At 40.9% G+C, this 16,952-nt stretch overlaps 1 protein-coding gene across 2 annotated transcripts in view; it reads right to left on the bottom strand.

Annotated features, from left to right (window-relative positions):
* Positions 1 to 16,952, bottom strand: part of RELN (reelin) — a 290,067-nt gene that overhangs the window by 69,668 nt on the left and 203,447 nt on the right. For both annotated transcript variants that reach the window (XM_061366298.1, XM_061366299.1), the window contains exons 21-27: positions 16,145 to 16,337; positions 13,585 to 13,697; positions 7,164 to 7,301; positions 6,378 to 6,564; positions 3,823 to 4,028; positions 721 to 892; positions 116 to 316 (exon numbers count right to left, since the gene is read on the bottom strand). In XM_061366298.1, coding sequence (XP_061222282.1) covers positions 116 to 316; positions 721 to 892; positions 3,823 to 4,028; positions 6,378 to 6,564; positions 7,164 to 7,301; positions 13,585 to 13,697; positions 16,145 to 16,337 — 1,210 coding nt within the window. The remainder of the gene's footprint in view (positions 1 to 115; positions 317 to 720; positions 893 to 3,822; positions 4,029 to 6,377; positions 6,565 to 7,163; positions 7,302 to 13,584; positions 13,698 to 16,144; positions 16,338 to 16,952) is intronic.

The following is a 16,952-nucleotide window of genomic DNA, read 5'->3' as shown; positions in this document are numbered from 1 at the left end:
ACACAGCGGTATAATTTATCACCTTGGTTTGAACTGTGGCCCCAGTGACACCTTGCAAGTATTGACTAAGAGAAGTTTTACAGATATTATGCAGGGATTTGTGTTTAAGGAATACCTTGAACTGCAGGACATATCCAGGCTTCAGAGTTAAATCTCGAGTCACTGCAAACCGATCTCCATCTGATTTACCAAAGAGCATGGCGGAGGGGGTGGCAGAGCAGAAACTTTCATTTTTGGCCATCCCTTCATTGGCCAGCATTAGCCATACGCTCAGCTGGTTCATAGGGTAATCAAATGCTGGCTTTTCATAAAAGTTCTGTTAGAAATGAAGAGGAAAGCAACAAGTGTGATCACCTTGCAGTGTGACTACAGAAAATTTCCCAAAATAATCAACTTTCAAATTTTGCAATATGTATTTTCTGTCACTTTTGAAGAATTGTACTTCCCAAAATTTGTCTTGACTTTTTGAGAAGATACATAATTACAATCCTCTGTCACAAACATTAGGAGCCTCATGGTTTTGTGATAAAACCCAAGTTATTCCCACACAGAGAGACACAGCTGCAAACACTACAGCTGTTTAAATACACCCAACATTTTCAAAGAAAATTGCATTCTTATATGTCTAACATATTGTAAATCTTCTGTATTAAATGTCTATTAACAGACAGGATGGCTCCTACTTCGTGTGGATGCTCACAACCTGCTTTTGCTTATTACCTGTGGTAAAGTGGGATTAACAACAGGAATGATGTGCTTCTGCTTCTCTGACAAAATGATGATGTCATCGATGGCCCACTGGTCATACCCTTCCCCTGAAAACACGGGCTGCCACCAGCGAAACCTGGTGCAAGGTGTCTTGGCTGCAGCTGGCAGCTCCAGATAGACAAACCTGGAGAAGAGAAATTCAGCAGAACTTTAGGGAACACGGTTTGTAGAGAAACGGGAGAAATACCACTGAACAGGGGAAAGAAACAGGCAAGCCAGGGTCTGTCTCACATGTAGAAGTCCTCAGAAATCTACATAGCTGGATACTTATTTATACACAGCATATCAAGAAGCCTTCTTTGTTCTTCTTGTCTATGAAGAATGTAAACTCTTTAAGACAATGGCTGTTTTTTACTCTCAATTGCTGTATTGCCTAGCACAATAAGGAACTGATTTGAACTCTTCTGCTGATCTATGTTCAGCAAATCTTAACATTCTTCTGATGCCAGCAAGTAATAGTGAAATATACTGGCAAAATTCATTTCTCATTCTCTTCTGCTGGTTGGTCCTATTTGTAGACAAAAGCATCCTTTTATTACAATGCAATAGATTATGTAGCAGTTGCCTGCTGTGGGTAAAAATATTTCAGCCTTCCTATATGGGTCTTCATAAAAGAACTTCAGGTCTTCCTCAGATAGTTTGCTTTATGTTCAACTTAGGAAACACCTTACAAAGGTGATGTTAAATGAAAGTGGAAGTTTCAAACCTAATCATACTTATGTTAAAAATACAAAAATTAGTTACTTTTTAAGTCCTATTTCAGTCTCATCTAAGCCATTTATTCACATATTCCTTTCAGTACTCTTTCTTTATACCATATTTTTAATTGTTATTTTCTACCATGGACCCTGATTCACTTGCTGGTTAGGCAGAAAGAAGTGGAGAAATTGTTCAGGGCTACAAAGAGCCTTCTTTCCCAGAGGATTCCAAGTTTATGTGCTGGAAAATAAGACCTAGACCACAGCTGAAACAGTAGAAAAATGAATATGCATAGCTATATTCTGTAAGGACCATCACTCTTGGTTACACAGAGGGGTAGATGTTTTGTCTAAAAATAATGTATTGGATTAAGGTTTCAGTATGGTTTCATCATGATTTCAGGATTCAGGTTTCTTTGTTGCATGTGTCCTGTAAGTTTGACAAAGTAGAGACTAAACGACCTGTGCAGTGGATGAAGCGAAGGCAGTGGATGAAGTTATTCTGGGTTTTAGTAAAGCTGTACCTCACAGCATCCTTATTGACAGGCTGTCCAGCTGTGGGATAAGGGAGTTCATGGTGAGCTGGATAAAGAACTGGCTCAAAAGCAGAGCTCAAAGGTTTGTAGTTAATGAGGCTACATTGGCCTGGCAATTGGTCCCACGTGGTGCTTCTCAGAGTTCAATTTTAGGGCCAATCCTGTTCATTATATTTATCAACTATCTGGATGCAGAAGTTGAATGCATCATTAGCAAGTTTGCTGATAATATCAAATGTGGAGGTGCTGTTGACTCTCTTGAGGGACAAGAGGCCTTGCAAACAGATCTAGACAGATTGGAGCATTGGGCTGTGATTAATGGGATGAAATTTAAGAAGTCAAAATGTTGGATTCTGCATCTATGATGGAGTAATGCCAGGCACAAGTATAAACTGGAAGAGAAGTGACTGCAGGGCAGCCCTGCAGAAATGGATCTGGGAGAGATGGTCGACAGCAGGCTTTACAGAAATCTGAGCAGAGTGCCCTGGCAGCCAAGAGAACAAAAAGCATCCTGGGGTGCATGGCACACAGCAGAAACAGGTGGTAAAAAGAGGTGACTGTCCTACTGTATTCAGCATTGGTGGGAGGTGCGGCCTCACTTCGGGTACTGTGAGTAGCAATTTAAGGAGGATGTGAAGATACTTTTTTACTTCCAAAGGAGGGCAACAAAGCTGGTGGAATGGCTGGAAGGCATGTCCTATAAGGAGTGGCTGAGGACTTTGGGCTTGTCTAGTTTGGAGAAAAGGAGGCTGAGAGGTGACCTCATTGCTCTCCACACCTTAATGAGGTGGGGAAGTGGAGAGGGAGGTGCTGGTCTCTTCTCCCTGGGATCCAGTGAGAGAATGTATGGGAATGGTTCAAAGCTGCACCAGAGGAAATTTAGACTAGACATTAGGAAGCATGTCTTTACTGAGAGGGTGGTCAAACACTGAAACAGGCTTCCTTAGAGGGATGATCAGTTCCCCAAGCCTGTCAGTGTTTAATAGACATTTGAACAATGCCCCTAACAATATGCTTTAACTCTTGGTCATCCCACTGGGCTAGATGATCATTGTAGGTCCCTTCCAACCATTCCAACTAATGATTTCTATTCTATTATGTTCTGTTCTGTTCTGCTCTGCTCAGTTTGGTTCTGTTCTGGTCTGTTCTGGTCTGTTCTAGTCTAATCTAGTCTGTTCTACAAAAGTTCGCTGCTTTTATACTTCCATGTGCCAAGATCACTTTAGAAAAGGACAGTTTGCTGAGTTATAGAAGTCCTCCTGAAAACATTGTTCATTGCAATGCAAAATGACAAGATGGGAAGATATAATTACTTACGTATTGAAAAATATAAAATACAGGTAACAGAAATCATGTTAATACATGCAGACAAATGCATTCTTACAGCAAATCTGAAATGCTGAACATTTCTTCTTCTCCTTAAATATTCCTTTAAAGGAGTTTTTGTTGTATGTGACATTAGTACGTTTGTTAGATCTGAAACCAGAGTCAGAAATGGCAGAGTTCTACACCTCCTTTGGGCAAGTTCTGCATTTGCTCGCTAATATTTTGCAGATATTAGCATTTTAGTCATGTTTCACACAGGAGATGAGTGATTGGAGACTTTGTATTGTACTTCAGATTTTGTAAGGCCCACTTTCATTAGACTTTTCTTTTCTAGAAATGGGAGTTTACTGTGGCAGCCTGAGACATTTTCCATGTAATGATGGCTTTTAAGCATTATAACTTGAAATTATTATTCACATTTTCATAAGTTGAGAAATAGGGTGGGGTTTTTTAAGAGCTGATGCAGTATGGATTAATTTAGACCAAAATTATACCTGGGTTTGCTGAAGTCAGAGAAATACATTTCTGCTAGTAGCTGCCAGTTGATTCCGCCGTTATTGCTGTACTGCAGGAGCACACCTTCTTCTCTGCTGTCTGGTTTATTGCATGAAGAACTGTCTCCTCCTATCTGGATATAAAACTGGACAAAATCCACCCACGTTGTGTCCAAATCCCAGCTTACCAACTGTCTTTTTCCGGCCTACAGTACAAAGAACAGAGGGGCAATAATAATATTAAATAGGACACCTTCGCTGAGGATAGACATATTTAAAGTCCAACACAGATTAATATTGCACAGAAAATTGCACAGCACAGAGGACATTGAATTTTGTATTAATATGGCATTATTTTGTCTTTCAGACAATGATTCTGCTTGGCCATCCTTTATGTCTTAATCACCCTGCTGTGATCCCACAGGAATTCTTCTTATTAAATTTCAACACATGATGCGACTTCTCAACACAATTTCTACACAACTATTTCATCTATTCTGGAAGCTGAATGCTTGTGTTTTCAAAACTTGAGTTTGCACCCAACAACTTAAACCTGTGAAGAATCCGTTGACACTCAAGAAGTTCATTTAGGATACAGTCATAATGTTTTGTCCTTGAATTATACCCACTGTTTTTGTTTATTTGGTGGTTTATCCTCAGCTGAGCAAAGCTGTCCTGGATGGTGCTGTGGAAGTGAGATGGGTTCAGATCTGGGCACAGCCCCAAGCTTCCCAGTGCAGCTCCACATGGCTAATACTGGCCACACTCTTTTTGTAGTTTGCTTTCACAGCTTCCTTTGGAGACCCACAGGAATTTGAAATCATCATCACAAAATCAAACTAGGAATGAATAATGAAGATGCAAACACCCTTGCTACCCTATGGACAGGTGCGTCCTGGCTGTCTGAGGGTGCTCAATGTACTGACCTGCAGTGGATAAAACTCTGGCTGTAAAACTATCCCAGGTGGGTTTTCCTACCTACAACCCGCAGCAGTTCTGCCTGGCAAAGGGTTAATCACAGACAGACAAGCAATATAAAACCCCAGAGGAATTGCGGGGGCTAATTGAAACAGGTCTGTATTGCAAACACACGCACAATTGATTAAAATGAGCTGTAAAACAAAAGCAAGAGAGTCGCCAGAACAAAGCCAACATTAATTCTGGCAGCAGTAATTGATTATGGTGGTAAACATTAGACATTCAAATCAAAAGTGGCTATTTGAGCAAATGAAAAGAAAAATGGAACCTGTGAATATGAGCTCCCAAAACAATTCAGAACTATTGGGCAACTATAAAAATATTCTTTTATTATCTACCAGCACGGCCACTGAGCACTTTGAAAAAGATCTGAACAGAAATTAAATAAACCACCTTCTGTTGATGGCACACAGACTGCTACTACTCAAGAAATGAATGATAACCTATCCCTTAGAGATCAATAGAAAGGGGCCAGGAATGCCTAAATGAGTTTTTCACTCCTCCTTAGCAGAAATCAGAAGAAAGATCATAGCAGGTTAATACTAATTTAGCAAACTACTTTGGAGAAACTTGGCATAAGGAACTGAGCCAGAAGGAAAAACATCTAACAGAGAAGACAATTACATAAGAAAATCCAATTATCACAATTAGCTAGTTGTACTGATTGGTCTATTATGAAATTTTCAGTGCAGAGCTGCATTTCCAGGGGAGCTGGATGTGAGACTACATAGGAGTGCTGAAAATTATTTCATGGGTTAGATTTTTGTAATGAGGTAAACAGCATGCAATTACACAGCGTTGCATATTGGGTTATTCTTCTGGGACTGATCTGGCTCTCATGACAGCAGTGGCAGTTTGATCAAACCTTTAAAAGAGAAGCACATAGCTGCATTTAAACTCTTCCTTTCAATTAAGAACAAAACCAAACCCAGTTTGATCTAAGGAACAACAATAAAAAATACATATGTAATTACAACCCATAATCCTATGTCTGGTTAGAAAGATTTATTTTTATTTTAGTTATAATTGATATTAATTAGCAGAATTCCCCATATATCTTTCCTACTCTATTATTTTTGTTTGCAAAGCATCCAAGTTATACAAAAGAGAAACCTCCTACAGGCTAACCACTTCCCAAAAGTTGTTTTTTCACTAGTTTTCATCCTGTGACCTCAAATTAAGCTGCTTGTCCCCTGGAAAGAGAAACAAGCATCTCCATCCTTCACCCAGAACTGTACAGAATAAACAAATGGGAGCTGCTGGATGACGAGAAAGCACTGTCTTGCAACAGAAAATGCACAATTAAGACAGTATGAATGTACACACTTCCCAGCACACTAGAGGTTTACTTCCTTCCATTACAGCTGGTATTTCTTGAATACATAATGCACGAGTTCTTCCCTTATCTCTTTTGGTTGATTCGTTCTTTACCTGCAGAGCACAGCTGCGCTGTTTAATGCACTTCTCATACTACATGCAGCTTTCTGCCCCTTCTGTTTTGGTGCCATACAAGCACATTGTGCTCCATTCAAACCTGCAGTACTGCCTTTCCTGATCTCCTATCCTTCCTTTAGTACCTTGTTGAAGTAGAGCGAGGACCCAGATGAGATGACACCACAGCCTTCCTCAGGCTTGACAACCTCTCCCCCAATAATTTCCTGCCACTCTGTCTTCAGGCTTTCTGTGTTCTCAAAATCAGACATGATGGTCGAAGGAAGGGGATTTTCAGGCTGACATTCAGTACCCCGAAACCCCGAGTCACACCTGGAAGGAAGTGTAAATGTAAGAAGCTGTAAAAGACTTCATTTGACATTGACAATTACTTCAGGATCCTGGAAATGATCTAGAGTAGCTGGATAAAAAGGCTATATCTTATTTCTGAAATACCCTGTGGTATACAGAAGGTTTGACATTGGCAGGCAGCAGTCTGTGCCTTCGGTGTTGCACCCAGGATGACAGTGGCTGCCAAGCAGTGCTGAACTTGTCTCTGGTGTCCTTCTGACTCAGCAAAACAGCTCCAGTACTGAACTGGTCCCTGGCTGTGCAAAGTGCCTGAGAGGCCATCAGGACACCCGTAGCAGTGAAGCCCTAGGTCACTGAAAGCTCTTTCAATGCCTGGATCTGGCAAGGTTATGGGCTCTTGGACAGAGAGGTGTGTGGAGTAAACAACTGTTAATGTTGCATGAATGGTCTAACTCCCTATAGTACTTTCATTTGTTAATGTTGAAACTAAAAGTAAGAACAATAGCCCTCTCTCTCTTCTCTGCCCCACCAAACCTAGCCAAACCCAAAGGATGCAAAACGGTAGGATACCTGAAGTATCAGAAGACCATTGTTAACAGGAACAGGCAAAGATTTTATACCTGCAAACACCGTGGTCACACCAGCCGTGTCCGCTGCACATGTTGGGACACTGCTGTCCAATGTAGATGTTGTCTAAGGCCCATTCATCTTGGGCTGTGTAGTAGCACTGACTCCAGCGGAAACGTGTGGCGCTGGACCTTAAAAGCAATAACAATGCTTTAATTTGTGATTCTGTACAGAGCTGTAGGAAAAAAAAGATAAAATGCAGCTATAAAAAATAAAGTTGATATCACAATCACAGCCCAGCCCTCACAGACTGGCAGAACTAAAGAAGATTCTAGTAAATGAACTAGATGATGCCACTGGCTGCACAGGGCAATATAACGGACTTTCCAGTCATTAATGGCATTTCTGAGGAAGGCTGCAGAGGTGTTACAGGGACTTTGTGCATTATTTTATGATAAACCTGTCAATGAATGTTATCGGATTTTTACTGAGTGCCATCTGTAAGGGTCACTGGTTGCAAAACTAGAAAGATAGGTCTAGGACATGACTGTGATTTTTATATCTTTGGTCACAGTTAACAGGCTGTAACTTATGGATAAAGGTTTCTTCTGATACTATGAAAGTTCTTGAGTGTGTTTCTCCCCTTTGTATACTGTTATTTCCATTCAACAATAGTTGACTGGTTTTGATTAGTAATAGAAATTTCTTTTTGTCGGGATGATTCCAAACTAGATTTTGCTCACGTACCACTGGTGGCATTGTGATCACAGGTTTTTGACAAAGATCCTGTTTCATAGCACCTATTTTTATTCCGCATTGCAAAGAGCTTAAAGGGCTTGCTCATAGCCAACTACCCAAACAGAATCTGTAACACCCCAGGTTTGTTGTGGGGAATCAGTGGATTAAATTACTTGCCTATATATAGCTAAGGTCTGGGTATGTGTAATATTCTTCAAATGGAAAACCTCACTGTGGTTTCTCCTTTATAGTTAAATAGTTTTTCAACAGCTTTGGCTTTCTTTATTGTGGTGGAGTAAGGTAACACTATTGACCCTGCATGCTGTAAAATAATTTGCATTATCAAGTAGATATTGCAAATATCTTGATGTTGGCCCTCTTGATGCTGCTTGATGTTGGTCCTCTAGGAGGTTGTCCAATGTGGCAATGACCTTTTCCATGCCAAGTGACTGCTGCTAGCCAAACCCAGCAGCCAAGGGTGGAGAAGAAACTGCAACATAAGAAGAGTAATTTTTGTTGCCATGGAGTCTTTCCAAGCTGCCCTGCCAAGCTGTGCACATCCAACAGGTTACAAGTGTTGATAGTGGCAACTCCCATTTGGTGGGCACAGGGACCCTCCAGTCCATGCTCATCCCAGAATGAGATTAAGAAAAATATATTGCATATGAAGTGAAACAAAGGTGTGAAATTGTTCACTGTGTCAAAGCAAAAGGGGCTGTCCTGGCTGCATGATGGGTCTGGGAAATAAAGGTGTGGTGGGGGCAGTGTGGGCGCTGACGCTGGGTCACAGAGCTGTGGAGAGGATGGACAGGGAAAGCAGGGCTGACTGTGGACAATAAAAAAACCAGACTTTAAACAGGGACAGGCTTGTGCCTGGCCAAGGGCTGATCAGGCAGGCTGAGGATGAGAAGCAGCAGGTTCCTGCAAGAAGAGGAGCTTCTTTCCTAGCTTGTTTCTCAGCCATATGGCTACATTATGATGGCACAGATATAACGATGGTACCCTAATTTAAAAGAAAAAGCTCTTTGCCCCACCCCTAAAAATGTATGTAGAATAAGACCTATTAAAATGAATATTGCAAAGGTGGCTGAGTCACCTTGCTCACACGAAAGGAAGTGAAAAATCGAACAGAGGCCCGTGCAGCTAGAATGGACAGTAGGGCAGAGCACTTAGCCAAGCAGTCACATACTAGAAGCATGCAAAGATCAGTTTAGCACATGTTTGGAGAAATTTTTAAAATACCGCTTTTGAATTCCCTTAAAAACCATGTTAAGGTGCCCAAGGGCTTTATTTTTAATTGAAATCACCCTTTTTGTCTGTTTTAAGTATCTGCTTGATATTGCGAATAACGTAAGCATTCTTACAGCATGCAGAGCTAATATGCAGTGCTAGATCTGCCGCTAAGTACTCCCTCAGGATATAATGTATTGATGAGTTACATTACAAGAGCTATGAATTATCCATTAAAAGTGCACAATGCCAGTAATCTGCACACGAAGGACTTCTTAAGCTTTCATAGGAACAATGGACAGTCAATATTCACTACCATTATTTACTGTTTATTTCTGGAGTGCTCTGAAGCCAGCACATCACCTCAGTGGTTGTATTTATGCTTGCTACAGAGCACCAATGGCACCACAGAAAGCCCTAACAGAGACTGTGCTCTGAAAGAGCAGTAGTGACTGGTGTCAGCTCTCACATGTTCTGAGAAAAATAACAATACTAAAGCAAAGAAAGGCATTAGAGCAGGTGAACCCCCCCCTGCAAGACCTCCCAACACAAGAAAACTGGGGGGGAATTACAGGGATGCGGGGGAAATTTCACCATCCGTTGGAAGACTCACAGTGTCCCAACAAGTGGTGGTGCCCTCTGAACAGTTCCCAGTGCTGCTAGCTCCAGCATCAATAGCATTTTTCAGCCACTCGCTGGCTCCTGCTGAGTGTGAATGTCCTTGCAGAGTGGCTGTGTGGCTGAACGGCAGCTGGTTTTGGGGCACCAGGCTCACACGTACCCTACAAACATTAGGGAGAGCCTATCTATGGGTGTAATAAAGTACACCTCTGTGCCCAGGGGAGCGCCACACCTGAAACCCTACCAAGACAACCTCTGTGCAGCACCACTGTGGGGCTGTTCCCAGCTCAGATCCGCTCATTAGTTAGAAGTTCCGCAGATGAATACAGAGATGACAGGAGATTTGTTTCCCTCATTTAAGGGGAGGGGAGGAAGGGAGGAGTTGCATTGCTCCCTGGAGATGAACATGTGGCTGCAACAGCGGTATGTGTATCAGCCAGGCGGCTGGGGATGGTCTCCAGGGAGCCACATTCTAGAGGGCTGTGGTTGTTTCTAACTGCAGACAGAGAGCTCTTCCCCAGGGACAGCTTCCCTGCTGTGGGAAATCCCACGACCTTCAAGCTACAGAGGGGCAAGGGGATGCCCTCACCTTCCCACCCAGCTGGGTGGTGATGGGGTCATCACATGGCTGTGGGCAACAAGAGGTCTCATGGATTTGGGTTCCTCTCTGGGCAAGGGATGACACGTTAGGCTGAATTCACAATTGCTAAAGCAAGGCTGCTGAAAAGCTGGTCCTGCTCACTGTTTTTGAAAGCTTTCCAAGGCCGCTCTGCACCTCAAGGTAACAATAGCTTAAGAGGATTATGCTGTTAAAAATGGTAACCGACAATTTTAAAAAGCCATGTTAATTAAGAAAAAAAGAATAAGGAGCTGAGTGTCAGCTGCATTCTCAGTGATAAAATACTGGTTTTCTGGACAGTCACCCTTTGGACACCGCACCATATTGAGGAGTCATGAATGCATTTTATTATAACCAAAGTAAACCTTGCCAGTTCCTCTCTCTCTTTTCAATGCAACTGGAAGGCAACCTGGCTTTCTGATGACATTATATCTAAGTCAGGTTGATGTCAAATAAAAGTCAGTGCTGTTGTGTGACATTTTACATAAGCACAAGGAAATCATATCCCAGAAGTGTTGCCAGTGAAATTATGTTCTTTCTGCTGTGAAATTTTTCAGATATGTGAGCTAAAATAAAATCATTGTCTTCTCTCTTGATATTAAGCAACCTCACGATGTGATGCAAATTTGTAGCTGATAAAATTGCATTTGCTACCTTCTGAGTTACCATAATTACATTTACCCAATTATCCTGAAACGCTCATTCAGTCATTAGGTGCTGATTTGTTTATGAAGTCGGCAACTGACAGCTGCTTGTATCTCATTAAGCCCTGTTCATATGTAAATGCCTCCCATAAAACTGAAATTAATTTTCATCAGTGTTAGAAATGTTCAGTTCAAGTACAATAAAATTTCAGCGAGCAGGTGCATACATTCCAGTTCTTCAGTACAAGTCTTACTGTTGCAGCAGATTTCCTAGCATCCGAAATCTTGGGTAACACAGGGACCTTGTAAACTCACACTTGCCAGATGCAGATGTGCAGAAATACCATCACACCCAGAAAGTTTTACAAGAGAAATAGGTGCTGTTATGAGCAATTTTCCTGTTGCATGAGCACATCACTGCAACCTGATGCTGCACACTCAAGGTGTAAACCCTCAACAAAGAACTGTGCCTGCAGGGATGAAAACTCCAGCAATCACAGCAGGGCTGTGCAGGGGTGTGAGGGCATGTTGAGACTACCATGGGCCAGAGCAAAGCTAATGAGATCTCAAGCCCTGGACCTGGGTCCTTGTTTAGGTGGTTTGTTTCCCTGAGCAGTAAGCGCAGGGCAGGATGTGGGGCTGAGCCAGAAGGAAAGACCCCAGAGCCCCCTTCCCATCACCCCTGTTTTGGGAATGCAGAAGACCTGGCTCTTCCCATTGCACTGTTCCTCCTGGTCATTACTAAGTTTTATCCCATGCGTGGTTGCTGCAGAGGACTGCAGGTGGGCAAGGGAGAGGAGAAGGAGGGTGCCCTGAAGAGAACCGTATGGAGCATATTCACTAGCAGCCCCCTGGGATGATGCCCTCTTGTGTGGCCAGGCTAGCAGATGAGATCTGCACATTAAATGTTCACCAGTAACCCCCAAGTCTGTAAAGGCAGGAACTTGCCCTCTGTTAGTAAACACGCCTTAAAATTAGAAAAAAATCCCCTCCTAATCTCAACCCAAAGCATGACTGAGCTCTCAGTCTGCTCCTTGCCAGTGGAAAGCAGCGAAAGTAGAGGGAAAATATCTGAGATGAATCTGGTGTGCTGGGCTGCTTTGGTGTGTAACATGTGGCCATCCTTCCTCCTTACCCCCATTCTGCTGTACCACAACACAGCCATTCTGAAGATGTGTTTTATGAAGGACAAAGTAATGTTCAGTGGTAATTTGTACCTTAATTACAAACAACTCTGCTAACAGACGGGAATCCCTTCAGATATAAGACAGAGTGTGAAATATTTATGATTTGTGCGCAGTACAAAACAGGAAGCCAGCTATTATTTCAGCATTGTTTCTCCCCACTGTCTCCTAAATTAAAATGGAATTATTTGCTTCTGTCACCTCCTACACTGAGGAGAATTATTAGATCCTAAAGAAAAAAAGCCCACAATGTTTGTATTATCAACTCTACAGTATGTAATAGTAACAACTTTGATTACAGTATATATCTTAGAAATAAATGTAAAACTAACAATCTACTTTAGAGTATTAACATGTAAAATTATAGACACTTTTAAAACACCTAAATGCCTACGTGAGTCACAGATTTTACAGCTGGTGGCACATAATGGCGTATAAAATTTAGTACATTATAATCTAATTATGAAGCAGTTTTTCATAGACTTACTTGTTCCATTTGATATTATCTGACCTGATACACTTTAAGGATTCAATATTTGCCCCTGATGTTTTGCCTGGCAATGGGAAATTCTGAATATTGGCAGTAAAAACGTCCAGTGTTTTGAAAGAAGGTATTATCGTGGGTTGGTTGATAGAAATAGGTTGTGTCGAGGCAGCAGAGAGTGCAGAAAAATGATGAAGGACAGGGAAATACAATGATAACTTAATCTCCGCAAGCTCTTATGCAATTGCTGTGATGGATTCAGGTCAAACATAATCAAAGTGTAGCTCTAATTGGAATAATTTAAGGAATTCACAAAGCCCTGAAGATTATTGAGATTTATGTCAACTTCTTATTTGTACGTTAGAATAACGCTCTAAAAACAAATAATGGAAGATACATAGTTAAATAAATAGAAATGTTAGGGCAGGCAAAACAAGTCTGGTTTACAATAAGATGAATAATGTTGGGCTTTCTGATTATTTCTGTTGCTCTTTTTTTTTTTCAGAAGAATGTTATTTTTGAAGACATGCTATAAAAAGAAACAAAAGGTAAAAATTCCCAGAAATGAATCATTAGTTATTGTTTATACAAGGCTTTGGTCTGAAGATGTAAACAATAAGTGCAAAATAAAGCCTTCCTTTAGTGGGGCACTTACAGACAAGTGCCACTATTTTTGAAAAGGTCTGAACTTTGTTAGAAGAGTCACGGCATGTATTAAAAACAATCCTAAACAATAGTTTCTGGTGACTTCACCAACATTTCACTCTCTAATTATGTAAGGAATGTATTTTACGTTACATACTTGCAACTGGGTCAGCCCTGGTACCCTGGCACCCAACCCACCAGCTTAAGTATGATTTACAGAGGACTTGATCTTTGTCATAGTGGTTTAAAAGTAGATGATTTATCTGCATCTCCCCCTAAAAAAATTAAAAAGATGAACAAAATGCTCACCAAGTCTTCTGTGGTAAAAGGACGGTGATTCTCCTCCACTGAGTAAATTCGCTGGAGTGGTAAATACTTGCTGATGTAAACTCTTGACAGCTCGGCATACTGGGGAGACATTCCTTGAAGTAAAACATTTCAAAACCAGATTTAATATTGAGGAAGTATTGGGAACAGAAGCAAGGATTAAACACTCTAGAAGCAGGAGTGTGCCAGGGTCCAGATGTTGGAGTGAAAGACACAGAGCAGAAAAATCCTGGCATGATGTAGAGAAATGTCTCAGAAAAATAACAGTAGTACAATTCAGGATAAGTCATATAACACACTTAAAGAATTCAGCATTAGTAACTAGGAACGTGCTGTTTTCCCCCATGAGGATGTCTACCTCATTTATTTCACTATTCTCACCCCAGCATCTAGGGATGACTACAATACAAGTCCAGTACGGAGTAAGTCTATGAAAGACTACTGTACCAGTCATTTTAGAGACCTACTTGCAATCTTTTGCCTGGAGCTGCTGGCTTCCCCCACTCCCTCCAGCTGCAGCAGGAAGCAGAGTAGGAACACAGCCACACAAGAGCAGCCAACCATGGTCTAATGAATTTGCCTCCAGAGGCCCTTACCATGCTCTGCAGCTGTATTACCTTTGACACCTATAGCAAATGGTGTAAATTCCCCCTTGCTGCTTCTATGTTTTTTTCTGCATTTAACTCAGATTCTTAGAGAGGTCTGTTCTCCCAATTTTCTTTTTTCTTGTTACAAAATCTGATCATTATTACATTTTTTATATAAAATATAATTAAGTCCATTACCCCAACAGACTCTTACTGTTTTCTAGAGCTGCTCTTCCCATAATACTCCATTTTTTTCTGCAATATTTCATTCATCTATTTATACATTGCCAGAACAGCACCCAAAATACTTGTGCTATGGTTTTGATGAAGTATTAATAAAGTGTTATTACCAACCTGTATGTTCTTTTTCTAGCTACCCATCCAGAGAATCCCTTCTGCCACTACTGCCACAGCAGAGTTCCTCCTGACCGTCTCTACCTCTCTGAGAGATATTACACTATTTTTCATAGATATATATTGCTCAAATATCTTAGAGTATTAAATGAGGATCTGATAGCTTATTCTGTTGGGTTTTTTCTGGTTGTGGTGATTTTTAATAGATCTTCTAAAGGCTTAATATCCTTTTCAGCAATTTTCAAACATTTCTCATTGATTCATCTCCTGTAAGCGATCTTACAAAACAGGATCTGATCAGTGCTCATGAAGCAAACAAAACTTTCAAACAAAACTTTCAAACAAAACTTTCAAACACTTTAATTAATTAGTGTTTTGTGTATTTGCCAGATTATGTCCTTGAAATATACTACAAATAGCTATCTCTATTAGTCTTTTATCACAACAACATGGGCGGTGTGAGAAAAATGGTTTGGTTGCAAATTCTTCTTCTCTCTGAACTCAGCTCCAACGAGAGAGGAAATGAACACTAATATCTGAAGGCAACTGATCTTGATGGCAAGGACAAACCCCAGACACCCACCACTAGGAACTATTCTTGGGCACCATGATGATGCCTGCAGGTATAAAAGACACAAACATCACCTGAAACACAGTATTTATAGGTTTCCTCAGAATTCTCTTTAAAGTAAGAAAGCATTACTTGGATGTAGAAAGTTTTAAAATTCAGTTTTTGCCATTTCTCCACCCTGCCCATCAAAAGTAAATGTGGCAAAACACAGCAAGGCAAAAGGTAACAATAATGCTTTCATTTCTCATAGAAGATGTGGGACTGGATGTTCAAATCCCTCTTTGAGCCTTGAGAGCAGGCAGTGAAAAGGCACCAGGACAAATTTCCTGACACGTCATGAACCTGCTTAGGGGCAGCCAAAGGACCTTGCTTAGTTCACCCTGAGGCCAGGGAAAGCCCAGTTTGTCATATAAGAGGGGAAAAAAAGAAGTGCAAATTATGGCCAAATGCACTATTCACATTTGTGCTAAGACACGGCTGAACCACAGAGGGAAATAGCAGCCAGCACTGCTATTTGCACTTATAGCAGAGACTGGGAAACCGACAGTCATTACAGCCTTGGACTGTGTTTGAACCAGGGGTGGGAGATGAAACAGTCTACATTAAATCCCCCAAAGGAATGCGCTTTCCATTTATGAAATGGCTGAGCACAAGGGCAGAAAGAATTTCTATCCATTTAAATGCCGGGGAACAGTAGATGCATTTTACTTTGAAAAACAAAGCAATAGCACAACAAAGATCTTGGCCATTACTCTGTGGCTCTGTCTAACCGCAGCCCAGTTATTTTCTCAACCTTGGTTCATTTCTGTCACAGTTTTGTGTTTCAGGCTCTCAGACACCTTTCTTCCAAACATAATGAATAACAGTTTAAATATTTATGTTAGTTAATTTTGATGATTCCAACTGAGAATTTCTTTACAGAAAACGGAATGAGGAAAACATCTTCTTTTGTTCAATGCCACAAGTATACTTCAGATGAAATCTGTATAAACAGTTTGCAGAAGACAAAGGTTTCTGCTGCCAGCCTCACCTCCTGAACAAGATGCCATGTGAGGCCATGGTTGGTGGAGTAGTCCAGTTTCACCTGGTTGTCCATATGAGGAGTAAATGCCTGATCGCAGCCCATCACCAAGTTGAACTGTATCATATATGAAGCTCCTATCTGCATAGATTGGGTCTCCACATAGCGCATACTAGAAGCTAACTTTGAATCTCCTGTAAAACTGAAATATGTAAGGAAAGAATCAGAATCCATCCCAAAACTAAATCAGAAGGCAACATTCTGAATGATTCTGTGTTAAATACAGCAATGCTTCTTTCTTTGTTCTGTGGATTGGCACATGGTATGAGATCATGCACAGAAGCCTCTTTCTGTTGGAAGTTCTGCACATTACCAGGAAGACCCTGTTGTACCCCAGAGTGTGAAACACTGAATTATTCTGTTAGTTCTTACTATATGTTCTTTGTATCATGGATCAACTTAGAATCAAGCAAAGGATAACATACAGAAAAAACAACATAAAGAAAGTTCATTCCCCAGGAGTGTGCATTGCCTAAGGTCATGTCATAGGAACAGCCACAATTTCATTCAAACAGCAGACGGTAAAGATACACTGCATTTACTTTAAAATATTCCTGTTACATAGAATTTTCATTCCATTGATTTTCAAGTGATTCTATATGCAACACATTCCCTGACTTTTGACTGTGTTTTAGAATTAATATCACCTATCCTCAGCTTCTTTTCTGCAAGATGTGCTGATATAAGAGTTACATTATCCAGTGGATTGGAGAAGATAATTTTGTCAGTGCCAATGTTTGGAATACACCAAGCCTCA

Source organism: Neopsephotus bourkii, unplaced genomic scaffold (genome assembly GCF_033783945.1).
Source record: "Neopsephotus bourkii isolate Nb327-2 ecotype Australia unplaced genomic scaffold, CSIRO-AGI_Nbou_v1 NB_1328, whole genome shotgun sequence".
NCBI lineage: Eukaryota > Metazoa > Chordata > Aves > Psittaciformes > Psittacidae > Neopsephotus > Neopsephotus bourkii.
The sequence above is the reverse complement of the archived record's forward strand: the minus strand, read 5'-3'. Positions and strand labels throughout refer to the sequence as shown.